The 16415-nt window shown below is 32.5% G+C and overlaps 2 protein-coding genes across 4 annotated transcripts in view; one reads left to right on the forward strand and one right to left on the reverse strand.

The window, feature by feature from the left end:
- LOC130894181 (scavenger receptor class B member 1-like) overlaps positions 1-12929 on the forward strand; it is a 38916-nt gene extending 25987 nt beyond the window's left edge. Inside the window, exons 6-9 of the mRNA XM_057800802.1 lie at positions 3660-3787; positions 4427-4698; positions 8845-9092; positions 12675-12929. Coding sequence (XP_057656785.1) covers positions 3660-3787; positions 4427-4698; positions 8845-9092; positions 12675-12899 — 873 coding nt within the window. The 3' untranslated portion in view covers positions 12900-12929. The remainder of the gene's footprint in view (positions 1-3659; positions 3788-4426; positions 4699-8844; positions 9093-12674) is intronic.
- A 2025-nt stretch (positions 12930-14954) lies between these two features.
- The window catches only part of LOC130894182 (scavenger receptor class B member 1-like), a 65463-nt gene continuing 64002 nt past the window's right edge, over positions 14955-16415 (reverse strand). For 2 of the 3 annotated variants that reach the window (XM_057800806.1, XM_057800804.1), the window contains exon 11: positions 14971-15265. In XM_057800806.1, coding sequence (XP_057656789.1) covers positions 15053-15265 — 213 coding nt within the window. In that variant the 3' untranslated portion in view covers positions 14971-15052. Of the gene's footprint in view, positions 15266-16415 lie in introns of all 3 variants that reach the window. The other variant, XM_057800805.1, reaches the window with a different exon arrangement.

Raw genomic sequence — 16415 nt, forward strand, 5'->3', positions numbered from 1 at the left:
CTTTGCTTTTCTTATTGTGCTCACAAAAATTTCAGTTATCTTTACGGATTTCCTTTTGTTTTAAGCAAATTTTGTATGATAGTTTTCATATGAATTCGTATTTCCTATTTAAACATAACTAATAGAATGAAACAGATTCATTTTTGGTTATATTTCAAAAAATTTAAATCAAGTTTTATGTATATGTTAGAGCATAAGCTCCTTCTGTTCAAATCTGTTCTTTCTCCTCGTTCCTTCTTCAGTAATTTCCATCTTTGTTCCCGTTTCCTCCCTCATTTTATTTTTTACCCGTTCTTCTACAGCTGCCAGGTTGGGAGATTCTACCACAAAGGATCCAACCATCAAACTAAAAATTCAAGTCAATCCAACATCTGGGAATCCAGTTGAGAGCTGTAGCCATCTCGGATTTCTATAGATAAGTAATAGCCTAATATACAAATGAGTCTGAGTTGTTTTTAATTTATAACTGCTTTTGTTCGTTGTGTTTTCTTTTGGATTCCCAGTTAATCAGAATTTATTATTTTTTCCATAAATTTATTTGTTGCTGAAACTTTTTTTAATGTTCTTAGCAATAAATATTACGAGAATATATTGAAAAATTCTTAGCCTACTATAAAACCAAACCAAATAAAAAATATTTTATTACCCAATATATTCTCCTCTTAATTGGATACAAAATTTTACTAAAATTTACCGTGATAGGTGTGTGTAGATATCCAGAAGAGGAATTCTAATCAATTTCAAGGTTTTATTGAATTTCTTAAATGAAGGGGGAGGTCGATAACAAATTAATTTCTTTAAAAACTCGCTACTATGTCACAATATATAAACAAAAAAATATTCAAAATTTTTGAACAAAAACGTAACAAGCCGAATGGCATGTTACAGCCGCCTATAATAATTTGCAAATGCTACGATCCTTTTTATTCCATCCGCTGAGGATGGACATACCCACTTGTTTACATTATCATATTTCGAGTCATCCGGCAATTCACCATGATCGCCATCAAAAAGCATTGTAAGGGCCAAACATTTATTAAACATGTCAAAAGTCTGTCATGAAAGGTTTACAACGATGTTGATAATCTCTGAAGGAATTGTTTTATAGACGGAACTCTGGATACTTTTCATAGTTCTTCACGTAAAAAAAGATAAATTATGATGAAATATAGGTACTCCTCCCCCGTAAATATGAAATTATTATTTCACGAAACAAGTTTTAAATAAAGCTGTTCAATTATGTTAATTTATATTGTTTATGGGCCAGAAAATTTCATTTGCGTCACTGAGCAAGGAACGTTATTTCATTTAAATAATTCGAGTGGAATCTCGATATGCTGAATTAAAGATACAACAGTTCGATGTTTTTTTTATTTTTTATCGATTTGATTTGCATCAAGAATCCATTTCTTAAGATTATATCACTACTCTTTTACAACTAAATGATTTACATAATAGCTAGTAATATTCACTACAAATACTTTATATCACAATTGATTTTACTTTAAAATAGAAGTGAAATAGTTATATTATACAGGGTGCTTCAAAAACAGGTGACCTTTTCCGTCTCTAGGACAGATACCGCTTTCGGAATATTTTGAATTGAAAATTATGAAGTAATGCCCGATGTTAGTATAAAGTATTGTTGAAGTTATTAATTATTATCAATTAGTAAGCATTATGTGAGTTATTGGAGGCCTTAGTATGAAACGAACAACAATTTGATCATCATGCATTGCGGTTCTGGGACTCAAACTGTTGCTTGTCTCATACTAAGGCCCCATAATTTTTTAACTCTCAATTTTACACGGCAATAGTATTTTCCCTGAGTTTGCAATGGAAAACTGTCATTCATTGATAGTTATGACGTTGAGTCAATAATAATTACATTTGTAAAAAGCTTGTTATTTGGTAAATCAGATATTGTTAAAAAAATGTTCTCAAATTTTGAATACACATGTTATTAACTTTAAGCGAGTGTTTAGAAAACTCTAGTACAGCCGTTACGCGTTTTGCAGAAAAGTTTCCTCGAAGGAACTTACCAAGAAAAATAAATTTAGAGCCAATGAACTACGTTGTCGAAAAACTGGGAGTGTAAGACCTAAAAAAGAAATCCTGGTAGGCCAAGAAAAATAAGGACCATTAATAAAGAAAATATAATTCCGAATTTAGTAGACCAAAATCCAACAGTATACCGTGCACAGCGGCAATACTAACAATTACGTCTTCTTCAAGACGATCTACAGGTTAGAGTAGATTTTTGTCAAACAAGACTGCCCTAAATTTTTTAAAATGTATTCTTTTTATGGACGAAGCCACTTTTACGCAAGAAGGTATGTTTAACTTCCATAATGCACACTACTGGTATGATGAGAATCCACATGTCAAAAGGATATCACATTACCAACACTCATTCAAAGTTAATGTTTGGGTAGCAGCTTTAGGTAACAAATCAATGTACCTGGATTTTTCAAGCAATAACTTATTCGAAATATTAGAAGATTTAATGCTAAACGAACGAGGTCTCTATTTTTTATGCTCGATGCAGCTTCTCCGCACTTTGATAGATTGTTTCTTAATTGGTTGAATAACCATTTTCCGAATCGATGGATTGGTAGAGGTACTAAAGCTCCGATTCATTAACCTCCTCGGTCATGTGATTTTAATACCTTGGATTACATAGTTTGGTCAAATCTCGAAGAAAAAGTTGATGCTACATAGGTAAATTAACCTCAAGAATTGAAATACAGAATTCAACGTCACTTAAATGACCTCATAGCTGACCCCCCAACCGTTTAAAAGATTAATGGATTCTTTAGAAAAAAGAATAGACTTGTGTATACTTTAAAACGGAGGACATTTTGAACAACTACTCTGATTGAATTCTATTATTATTATTATTATTAGTTTTTTTTTTAAATTTTCATCTTGTGATTTTTTATTCAATTAATACATTTATCATTACTTTATACCAGCATCAGTTATTACTTCATAATTTTCAAATCAAAATATTCCGAAAACGCTACACACTATCGAGTTTTATTAAGAGTACCTTTTAGGTGTAAAATTAAATGTTGTTCACTTGAAATTTTTGCTCAATAAATCTAATATTGTGAAAGTTATGTTCAATACTACTTGGTACGAATTGTGTAACTAGCACCCTTTATAAGAGTCTGACATAAAAAAAAATTCATTGGATGCATCAGGTTCCAAAACATATTCGTATAATATTTCTATACAACGATGCCACTAATTGAGGAAAACCCCAAATATTTTTGACTTTTCTATCTATCCTAGAGACGGAATCACCTTCTTTTGAAACACCCTGTATCTATTGGTGTCATACTTTTTCTTGTCCTTTAATGCGCCATAGTAAAAGAAGGATTTGCAGCAGCATTGATTCAACCAATGTTCGAATAGTATCTGTTAGTTATCGTTTTGTATGTATCTTTTCACTTCATAATTATATTATAATCAACATTATATAAAAAAAATTAGATTCACGGAATATACCACATTTTTATAATACAAAGTGAGTTTGTGTCTATTTCGTGTCTATTCACTATATTCCTTTATATTTGAGATATTAATGAGAATATAATCAATTGATATATCCTGTACAAATAATTTTATAGAAATACTATAATATCTATTTTCAGAGGATGGATGCAACAAGATATAAACTGACTGTAAATACTGGCGAGAAAGATATAAACAGACTTGGAATATTGGAAGAATTCAATGGTGAAAATCAGTTCCATTCTCCTTATAATCAGAATTGTTCCAGGTAATTTCTTTCAATTAAAAACTGTCTCCATTTCTCTGTCATTGCATTTGTTATTAACGAGTGATTTGGACGAATAACTAGTTTTATGATTGAAGCTATTCACCGATACTCAATCTAATGAAGAAAACATATTTTTTTCTCTCTACTATTTTTCCAAATCACTATTAATCAAAATATTTGATATTGATATCCGTGATCAAAAAACCATCCATTTGTTAAAAGTGAAGAAGCTTAGGTGACCTTATTATTCTTCTATAACATTACATTTAGTAGTAGACAAGAGAAAGAAATTATTGTGATTAGATGCTAGAGTGAGGATTGTACCAAAGAGCGTCTGCTAGAGAATGCCTAGCTACACGAACCAAAAAGCAACTTCAATAGAGTATTATAAAATACTTATGGTATAAAATAGAAACCGATCAACAGATGTCGACGTAACGTTCTTTGGAGACGACTATGAAAGAATATTGTTGTTATTTTCATTCTTTACTTGAAATTGAAAACAAAAGTGTGCTTGTATAATTACTCAATGATTTATAATAACATGTTTGAGGTATTCATTTCAATTCAGATATAATTACTATAGCTGAATGATACTAGCCCCATCTGGAAGTCATTATATCCTAATTGTTTTTTCAGTGTGGAGAGTTCAACGGGCTCATTTTACCCAATTAATAGAGTGAAACTGAAATTGCCTCTTAATTATATATTCCCAGAAGCGTGCAGAAGGATGCCACTCGTTTTTTCAAAGGAAACGACCGTTTTGGACGGAGTGTTAGCTTATCAGTACATATCTCCAAGCGATAAATTGAATTACTCTTCGAATCATACTGAAAACCTTTGTTATTGCAAGTCAAATCCAACGCAGTGCCCTCCAAATGGTGTGGTCGATATAAGTATGTGTAATTTTGGTGAGTACCCACATTGAAATTTTTTTAATTTAATTAAAAATTTATTTCATAATTTCATTCATGTATAGTTTTATTGGCCTCGAATAATTGATACTATCTTTCCCAAAGGGTCTAAATATATTCCCATTTGTATTATATCACCTTGTTGATTTTTTTTTCTATAATGTAGTTTTAATTTCCATTTTGATTGGTTTCTTCTATTCTAAAAGTGTTATACCTTCCTAAATCATTCAATTTCTTATTCCTCAAATGAAATTTTCCATTAATTTTTTTATCTTTCTCACCAGTAAATAGGTACTGAATTGAAAAATTAACATATCTGCTGATCGAAATTTATTTTTCATATCATTCAAAGCGCACGAGTCGGTAAGGATTACTTAATCTTCTAAGGCGTCTAAGTTTGTATGAAATTCCATTATTTTGAATTTCTATACAAGTATTGAATACGTTAAGCACAATCTAAGAAATTGGCAGTTTTGCCCAGCTTGAGGCTTCAACGGTAAGACGTCGTGAACCAATTACGTGAAACGAGAAGTTGAAGAAAATTTTGGACATACAATATGGTTATGAACATCTAGAACACTTGTACCAATCTCAGCTGAAGAATCGAAAGCAGAAGCGTGACGAAACCCTTCAAGAGTATGAAGTAGACATTACTCGACTTTTCCGATTTGCTTTTTCAAAACTTGTTTGGGCATCCAGGCATCTATTGCGAGCTTCACTCACCTCATCCGAAAATCTTTGCAGATGCCTTGACTACTGTTCTTGTTACCGAAGCAGCCACAAAGGCTTCAGAATAAACAAAGACACAAAAATAAAATAAAAAGTAGACAAAAATAAAATTGTGTGATCGCTCCAAGTCTCTCGCGAACTTAGAACTGCAGTTGCAAGGAAATTAGAACAAGTCGGCTATGATCGTTCTAGATATCCTCTTATGCTGATAGTTTTTTTAGATGTCGCAAAAGCCATGCATATTTCGATGGACACGTGAATGGAAATAATATACTTTTCTGGTAGATACTAGAGCAACTAGAGCCATAATACAATTAGAGATGATGAATTCTATGAAAATGTCAACATTTAAGGAAAGATACAAATTCAATTAGGACTTGGTGCAGAAAAGTTCATGCTTAAGCTAATCGTAGCTGAAAAAGACTTGAGAATAAATCTTTATATTTTTCAGTTGGACTTTAGAAACAAAAACATTTTAGTGTGTACTCAAGAGATATTTCAGCATCCATCTGAGAACAACTGTTGATAGCTCTAAAAGAAGATACTGTTCTATCTACGAGAAATGAAATCATGTAGTTGCGATTTTATAAGGAATCATGGAAGAGGGTACACTGGTTATGATGGAGCTATGAAACCCCGACAGAGAAGTTGGCAAAAAATACTATTTGAAAAACGATTTGTAATCGTCGAAGGAAATCCCAGTATGTGTGATAAACGTGAACTATCATCCAAATACCATCATTAATAGAAAGTGTCCGAGATAAGGACTTATAAAATTTCAATTTGCTGGTGTTCAAAAATAGTTGGCTCAAATGGGTAGTGCGTTTGACGACAATCGGACTTATGGGTTTTATGCCCGACGTGTACTGCCTTTACTGCCAATTCATGAGAATGTAATTTCTGATAAAAAGAAAATTGTACTTAACTTTTGTTCGCTGGTCACGGGCCGCATTTCAACGCTTTGCGGGTCGGAGATGGCCCGTGGGCCATAGTTTCCCCATCTCTGTGGTAGGGTGTACGTAACTTTTAAATTTCAAGGTCAAATGTCACAAAAATCGGTTTTTTGCGCTTATATATATATATATATATATATATATATATATATATAATTATTGTAGAATGCAAAATTCTCTACAAATTTTATTCAAAAAAATTTTTTATATGGTCAACCGTATTGGAGATAGAAGGCGAAGAGCGTGCCGTCACAGGATCACTTCAGGTCAACCGATGCAGTTATAATATAATAAACAAGATATTGATTCACTTGTCATTTTAATTGGGAGTACACTGTCTTACTAACAAGAAACTTTCTTTAAAAAAGTTGGGAAAGGAAATGTAAGAACGGAAATATACTCCACTAAAAGTTTTGATAATTATCCAAATTCTGCGATTCTTAAAAAGGGAAAAAATCATTCTTAAATGTTTTTGAGAAACTGACAAATTTGGATGAACTAGTTGCAGCATTTGAGGAAGAAAATTGTTCGGCCCAGATATTATTAGACAGTGGAAATCAAACCTTATTGGCAGTCTATAATGCTCCGAAATCTGTGAAAAGTCTTGATTATCTTCGTTATATACATTACGTCAAGTCTACAAAACTTAATAAACCTGTTCAGCTTTCAAATATTCCACTAACAAGTGCAGCTGCTCATCAACATTTCAAACGTGTATATTATCAAGTTCAAACTTGGTTAGGGCATGATTTGGAACCCCAGGTATAGGGTTGGGCAATGCGAAACGATTTTCTGGAGCCTATCATGACAATTTTACCACCTGCTCCAGAAGACTTGCTAAATACAATTTTCTGCAACTGCAAGAGTGGTTGTGGTTCGCAACGCGGATACAGAAAAGCGGGCTTGCAATGCTCTTTAGCTTGTAGCAAGTTTGTCTCAATACTCTACGATGTTAGAACATGGAGATGGAGAAGATGGAACCTTTCACCCCGAAATCATGGAAGAGCTTGAGACAAAAATGTCGTCGATATCGAAGGCGATAATGAAGACCAGTTTGAAATAAACCAGCAGCCGGAAGACGACGATTAAGAGGAAGAAGATAATTAAAATTAAAAGTAGTAGTTCTTGTACCCTTTATTCCATTTTTTCATTTTTAATAAAGATAAATGTATTGAATGATATTTTGTAATAAAAAAATTTATTTGTTTTTTTTCATCATGTAAGAAGTAGAAAGAAGTGGATAGGTTAGGAAAAAAATGATAAAATATAATATAATAGTTAATAAAAATTGACAAATATTTATAATCATTGATTTATCGATAGTTCCTCAACTATATATGGCGCGGAGGTTTCGATCGGAGGCACCGGTTGACCTGAAGTGATCCTGTGACCGCGCGCTCTCCGCCATCTATCTCGAAAATGGTTCACCGTATAAAAAATTTTTTCAAACAAAAGTTGTAGAAAATTTTATATTCTACAATATTGATATATACATAGCAAAAATCCCATTGGAAATGAATTATTTACGAAAAAAGTGCATTTTTGTGACTTTGAAATTTAATATTTACGTATACCCTACCAAATGTAGGTTTTGAGACAACTTTTAGGGTGTCAATATACAAGAATATTCAGGCTTATGGCTGGGTATTTCGAATGCCGAGGTGAACTTATGATTGAACTAACAGTACAGTCTTGCATTGTCGTACTGCAGAATAACGTGTTTTCTTTTGATAATCACCGGATTCTTTTCGGTTTGAGATTGATTTATTTGATTCAATTTTTCAAAATAAGGAACTACTTTAACAGTTTATAAAAATTTCAACGCTTTAAAATAAACAACTCCGTTTTTACATCAATAAACACAAAGAATGATCTTTTTAGGGTGCGAACCCGGTTTCGCAATACTTCAAGGTGATTACTTGGATCTACTGCTTTTTGCGAATAGTATGATCATTAGAGAACTTATTTGTCGTAAATAGTAATTTACCAATCAAAATACGTGTCCGTGTGGTGCTGTTGAAGCTTTGTTCTCTTCATCCAAACATCTGCTCTACTTATTATCGCATTAAGCTGCAAATGATCTTGGATGATGGTTTAAGGGTATTTGAGAGTTACTCGATTGTTTTCCTCTTCTACCCATAGGATATCGTTGTCTAATGTTGTTGGTATTCCTGATTGACAAAAGTTAGAGAGATCAAAATTACCGAATCTGGACTGGGCGAAATGTTTTGTTTTGATTTTTGCGTTAGTACCCACGAGAAATTCAAAATGCATCTATTTTTTTTCTTTAATTTGGCTGACCATTTAACCCTTGACTAAAAAAATTCCAATAATCAATCATTTAGAAGTTAACAAGTCACAATAAGCTTAAAATGTCTTTGACGCGACTTTGAAGTATATAATAAGCTGAAAAATTGACATGCGCATAAATTAATGATTCTCAACGATTGTTTTGTTTTAGGTTCTCCTGTATTTCTTTCTGCTCCACATTTTCATAGAGGTGATCCTAGTTTAACGGAGAAATTTGAAGGTTTGCATCCCGAAAGAACAACGTACGATTCAATTTTCAATATACATCCCAGATTGGGATTTATAATGACCATTAGAGAGCTATATCAACTCAATATACAAGTTCAAAAGTCTGAGGGTTTATCTCAATACGATATGTTCGAGGGCGGTATGATATTACCAATCGTCTGGGCCGAAGCTGTAAGTGCATATTGTTTTTTATAGGAATATTCAATTAGACCACCGATTTGGCATAACATTTTTGGCATTTCGAATTTCTAGCATCACGTCATTCACGAGTTTTTGGTCAGTCAGCATATAGAATATGTAAATATTTTACTTTGTAAATGTGGTCTTTGATATGAATATCATAAATATTTTGCTTTTGTTACTATATATTCTTACACCAAATTTATCCTAAATGGGGAAATGATAATGAAAGTTTTACTTTGATTACAGCTCATTACCAAAATTTATATTTTTCATGGCCATAAATAACGCAACACCCATTATTTCAATATCAAAACATAAAATGTTGGTTGTGCTTTTTTTCTATCACAAAAAGTATAGCAGAATTTCTTATCAGCAAATGAATGTTTTTGTGGTTTTTTAAAATTTCAATTTTATGCATATTTTAATTTTTCGTTCATTCTATTGTTGTACCAACTTGTGGACAGCAGTAATTTAAGTTAATCAAGGTGTGTTAAAGTCGAGGCAAATTAAACAAAAAATAAATTGAATTGGGCAGTTAAATGAAGCTGAAAGAATAGTCGAGTTAGTTGGACAGGGACAAAGTTATCGTGAAGTAGCAAATCTGTTTGGCGAACACCACACAAACATTGGCAGATTGATGCAAAGATTTCGAGAGATCGGTTTACATTCTAATAAGCCTGACAGTATTAACTCCTCGAGATGACCTCCTAGCGTCTCTTCCTAGACCCGCCCTTAACGCAGCAAGATGCATACCTGAAATTATTGAAAATCACGACGTTCCGTTTGGCCCATTTATTGGTGATAATTTTCGTTTAATGCATGATAATGCTAGACCGCACGTTGCGGCAGATGTTCTGAATTACCTAAACGAAGTAGGAATTCATACCATGGACTGACCACCAAGAAGTCCAGATATGAATTCTTTCGAACATGTCATTTTAAAACGCCCCATTCGTCGTCGAAATCCATCTCATCAAAATTCAAATGAGATTGAGCAAGGGACATTAGAGGAATGGGAGAACATACCTCAAGAAGTGATACAGCACCTAATTGAAAGCATGCCCAGGAGAATCTTCTTCTTCTTCTTCTTCTTCTTGTAGTAGGACGAGGTCCTGTCAGGTCTGTCATCTGCCCTCTTGTGACGCCGATGTCCAGCTATCGTACCAGCGTTTTGGGGGCCTACCGATTGGGCGTCTTGTGTCTGGTTTCTGTGTTTTGGCCCATTTGGCAATCCGTTCTGGAGCCATTCGTTCTACATGGTCTCTCCATTGTCGGCGTCTTGCTCTTACCCATCTAACGACATCTTGTACTCCCAGTTCTCTTAAGGTATCTGTGTTGGGTATTCTATCGTGGAGTGTGGTACCCTTTATTGTTCGTAATATCTTCATCTCTGCTGTTCTCATTTTTCTCTTTGTTTGTGATGTGTCTGCCTTTGTTTCTGCGGCATAGGTTAGTATGGGTCTGATACAGGTCTTGTAGATTCGCGTCTTACTTTCTATGCTCATATATTTATTTCTCCATATAATGTCCCGTAAATATCCCGATATTCTAGTTGCTTTCTTGATCTGCTTATCTACCTCGTCCGTTATGTTTCTGCTGCTCGTTGTTTCTACGCCCAAGTAGTTGAAATTCATTACTTGCTCTATAATGCGCTCATTTACTACCAACTTGCATCTTATTGGGTCTTTGGATATTACCATGCTTTGTGTTTTCTCGCATGAGATTTGCATGTTAAGTCTCTGTGCCGTCAGGTTAAATTTATGAAGGAGGCGTTGTAGATCGTCTTCATTTTCAGCTATAAGTATAGCGTCATCTGCGTAGCAAAGGATTCTTAGGCGACGGTTATTCATTTCGAATCCTGCATTAACTTCGTTTACGCTCTCAATTATTTGGTCCATTATTACGTTGAAAAGGCAGGAGAATGTTAGCAAAAATTACATCCAGAGGCTGAAATACACAATACTATCGTTTTAAAAAAAGGAACATTATTGTTTAGCATGTAAGTTTGATTTTTAAGAAAATTTGGTTTCATTGCAATGTTTTTATTTATTTATTTTTATTTTTTTACTCATTAAAAATTATTCAAAATTACTACACATTTTTCATTATCGCGTCAATATGATTGAGAAGAAGTTTAACAATAGCAATATTAATTTAACTTTATTAAACAAAAAAATCTTTTCAGAAATCGGGGTGGTGCGTTACTTTTGGCCACGAGTGTATTTATTGCAGATTTCAGAATCGGTTTCTATTTCAAACTTTTTTATGTTAATGTAAACTTTATCAATATTCTCATACGATTCTTCAGCTTCTGCAATTCACTTCAGAAAGAGAATGCTCAAAAATCGAAATTAATAAGCTCTAAGAGATATATCAATTATTATTCATCTCAATCACGTACCACAAATTAATTAAATACGTTTCGATTCGAATTCAATTATTTTTTGCATGTGTAGTTCTACTCTAAGATTTCTCTTTGTATCATGTTCGCTACTCCTGCTATTTATTATGAATGCCCAGCGCGTCTTTGTCAAATCTTGTTGATACGATTAACCCATCATCTGCATACACTAGCAAATATATTTTTGTTTCCATTGTTCCCGTAGTGTATAGTCCACATATTCGTACTATCCATACCAGTATTATGTTGAACAACGTATTAAATAGAGGATTTCCTTGTTAACGCTCTATATTTGGTTTAAAGTTATTTAATGTTTTCTGTTAAATTTCTATTTTTCACCACCGAACATTAGTAGAATGCACTTTTAGGGTATTTTCTTTGTGCGTTAGTGTCAATACATTACTTACAAAAAACTGCTATTGAACTTTTAATTCTTGTCTACTATCCATCCATTATGCATTATATTATATATAAATAAATTATGTACTTTTAAAGCTTTTCTTCATTTTAGTGTTGTTCTTGATCTTTTTTTTGGTCCTGAGGTGGGGTGGTTTGAAACAATGCTTTGAAACAATGGTAAGGAATGTTTAACCTTGCTTTAAGTGACCGGTTCTATTTCATCTTGCCGTAATTTACTGATGAATGTTTATAAAGTTACTTATGCAACTGACCTATACCATTTACAACTGAGTGACACTTTTAATCAGTTTGCTTCAAACTATCATTGTGTTTCAAAAAACTGGCTGAATCTCCTCCTCTTATGGTACCCTTGGACTCTTCAAGGTAGTTTTGGGGAGGCTTAGGAGTTTCGTACCCATTGAGACTTCTAATCAGGTTACTGTGAAATATTATTCAGCCAAATTTCAGAACAATTAGAAAAGACCAATATCCTTCTTCCCAGGGTACCTTCGTACAATTCAGGGGTCGTTTAAAATCCAAAGCCCAATTTCTATAGTATTCTCTGTATTTATCAACGTTGCAAGGCATTGTTACTATATGACTGTCGATGTCAGGTTACTGAGTGCCACATTCAAAACTAATTAAATTCGACGCTCTTTTCTCTAGCCAGGATTTCAATACAAAATTCAAAATACTTTTATTTATTTGCATCACAATATAAACTAAAACAATTTTGCTTGAGCATATTATGAAAGTTTTCTCTGTTTCAGATCATTGATGATGAAACAACAACTCCTGAAATCAAGCGACTTATACATTTATTAAGTTTCACTGTACCTTTGATTGAACAATTGCTGAAGTACGGATGTCTCCTGTCAGTCATTGTGTGCTTAGGCTGCTTCATAGCTACCACGATAAAAGATAATAGTTCAAAGAAGGCTCTCTCATATAGACTTATGTTAATTGGTAACAAATATACAAAAACTAATTGTTAGTTTAAAAAATAAAACAATTTTAACACTTAAGTAGCAAAGATTTCCGATTATAAAGTAGCAAAACATTCTGATAATAATTTCCGTTGTGTTGACACACACATAGAAATCATTATAACGCTTTTATCTCCCGAAATGATATCCATTTTATAGAAAATTAATAACGACACTAATATTTTACTCGCAAGTTTCCAATAGAATTACGCTCCTAATCACATAAAATTGAAACGGCATCAGTTATATTATTCATAATGAATTTAATTGAACTCTCCAATTTCTAAACATTAATTTTGTTATTGTTGTTCAACTTTCACCTCAAGTAAGATTTTCATATACTGCTGACAACGAGTATTTGATTTGCACCGAGTTTTCTCAGGACGGTCTCAAAAAATAATGGGAAGTGCACGTGCGCAGATTTTCAAAATGATGTTTCTATAATAATATCAAGTTTATACTCTTGCTATATCCTCTTATTTCAAGAGTTAATTTGTAATTTTCACAAGCCGTTCCATTTTGAACCGAATAAAGGATTAAAAGTAAAAGGGTTAGGTGATTTCATGTACATATAAGTGATAATTGTTGTGGTACATCTATAGATAGAGATTAATCCTCATTCTACGAATAGTCCGATAGGACTTTTCGGAAACTATGATTAAGTTAACCTGATCATGACTTAATGTTCGGAAACTAACCCGGATCACGTTCATTATTATTCGGATATTGATCAAGATAATCGGATCGTAGTCATTTGTGATGATCCTTTCTACCCTGGTAAACCGGTAGATAAATGTGATCAGTTGAAGGGGTTGTTTCATTTGTCTACGGTTTTTTGAACTGAAGTTATTTATATCCCTTCAATGGCTGTCTTCTATTAATTCTCATGAGCAACATCATTCATATGTTATAATTCTTCCAATATCAATTGCAGAAGACAATTGCGCGAGGAACAATCAATATTTCATAAATACGCAAGGCCTTCATACCAAATTAAGTAATGAAAAATAATATTTACTCTTGTAGCAAGTTAACGAAGTATAATTATGATTTTTTTTCCAAGTTCCAAGTAAGACCAGAATTAAATCATTTGTCTAAATAACGGCGTATAATGCCGTCTAATTTTTAATGATTGGATTGCCTTTTAACGAATATTTTCTCGCATAAGATATACATATTTTAAAAAGTATTTATAAAGTAATAACTTCATAAAATGAGGTATCTACGCCTATGGTAGATCGAACAAAATTGTCGGAAAGAGTTTCGAACGAGTTTTATAATTTGCGATTGATACTGGAAGAACTATAGTTTTGCGATCTTCATACTTTCTCGAATTTCAATATTGAAATAGGTTATTTAATTTCATATATTTAGATATTACAGATTAAAATAAGACATTTTCTCTTCGATTTATTAGGAAGCTTCCATTTTTTTGTCATAAGTATACGTCTTCTGAGAACCGGTATTCTCTCCGCTTTTTGGTGGGTGAAAATTATTTATTAGTATTTTTTTGGAAGTACCAATCAAATTATAGTTCTTCCGATATCAATTGCAGATTATAAAAACTGGCTCGAAGCCCTTGCCGACAATTTTGTTTGATCTACCATAGCGTAAATACCTCATTTTATAAATTTTTCATTTTTATAAATACTTTGAAAAATATATATATCTTTTAATTCCAAATTATCTTCATAAATAATAATGGTATTCAGAATCGTCAGAACTAGAGTCATAATTTGATTGTATTATGAAGGGTTCTAAAAAGGGTGATATACCACATACTCATCTTCTTTGATAATATGTTCAACCCATTTTTTCCAAAGCTCTTGGCGGTCTACTACTAGAACTTTCTTTACGAGTTCTACAACCTCTTTACTCAGTTCTGGAAACTGATTACATTTTCGTAATTCTGATTTTACGTTTGCTCATATTAACTCTATAGGGTTAAATATGCAATAGTTGTTCTTCGCACAGATTATAAAATAATAAATTTTCTACAAGTTTATACCTTTAATAATAGTAAAGGAATCAAAAACGTAAATCTCATGACATAAATGACAAAAAAAAACTAAACAACTTATTTTTCTCATTCATGTTTTATTAATTAATAACAATATTAACTATAAAAATTGACTAACTTTTTCCATAGTACAGTTCTTATATCATTTCTTCAAGAATTTCTCAGCTTCGAAGGCGAAGACTCCTTTGATCTTAGACTGTTTCCATAAAGTTTTTCTCCTTCTATTTAAATATACAAAGAATAGAAGAAGAGATGCTAGAAATGTAGATATCATCAAAATATTCTGAAATATCGGCATCAGCATAACCTGGATATATATAAGCCATTGTACTTTGAGGGATAGTGACTCTTGAGCCTACAAACGAAATGACCAAATAATAATTACAAAAAAAAAAACAAGAGAAATCCTTATCTTATTTAGATGTTACACCTACTAATAAATAATTTGATATATTTAGTTGAAATTACATATTTTTTCCAAGAACTTCAAGGAATGTGTTGAAGCTGTTCTTAAAGATTAGTTGAATAATGAAAGAAACAGTTTATTTTCTCCTGGCTATCTTCTGTTGTTAATTGTAAATTAATTCATCATTAAATCATATCCAAATAATTAAGAAAATCATACCAGAATTCGATCATTTCAATGGTATTTCCTTGTATATTTCGATGTTGGAGTGTGATGACAAAAAACATTAGTACGAAAGTCAGTCGAAAATTTGGTCAAAGATATTTACAGGTGCAATCTCAAACGGTTACTTGAAAAATATTTGAGAGCCAAACACGAGAGCAAAGAGATCAGTCAGAAAATACTATTAGTGAACGGACTGAGCATCTAACTTCATTGTACGTTCAGTCTCTGAAGACGATAACTTGATTATCGAAACGCGCGTCAGTCAATGTAATTGTGAGTGTTGGTGTAGTGGTGGTGTAAACAGTGTATTCAGTATAAAAATCACGGTTCTAGAAATTCGAACTTAAAGCCTATGATAGTTGATCTTAGTTCCAAAGAGTCTGCTTTCAAAACAAGGAAATGTAAATCTACAGTGGCTACATTTTTTAGATTTTATGCGTCAAAGAAAATTTGAATAAAAATGATCTGAATTTTAGATTTCGGGAAACATATTTGAATGGAAATTGGTGCCATTTAAAGCATAAAAATGTTTCATATTTTTATGACCAAAGCGAGTTGTAGGCAAATAATAAAGCTTCTCAAAGCTGTGAAGTGATATTCAAAAAACTGTAATATACATTTTTTGCTTCTTTTAGTAAAAAGGGAAGGAAAAATGAAGCGTACCGCACTCTCTTGATTCATTAGCACAACTAATACGTTTATAGATAGGTAACATCGGGAGCTATGGTATCCAACTATTCACAGAATAGCATTGACATTATAATATAGAGAATGTGTAGTTGAATTGATCGAGGGTGGATGCCTACCATCAACAACAAGAAAAAGTTGATAAATTATGTTAGAGTTGAAGTTATTTTAAGTTTGCTCTTCCTTC

This window comes from Diorhabda carinulata, chromosome 5 (assembly GCF_026250575.1).
Source record: "Diorhabda carinulata isolate Delta chromosome 5, icDioCari1.1, whole genome shotgun sequence".
Taxonomy (NCBI): Eukaryota; Metazoa; Arthropoda; class Insecta; order Coleoptera; family Chrysomelidae; genus Diorhabda; species Diorhabda carinulata.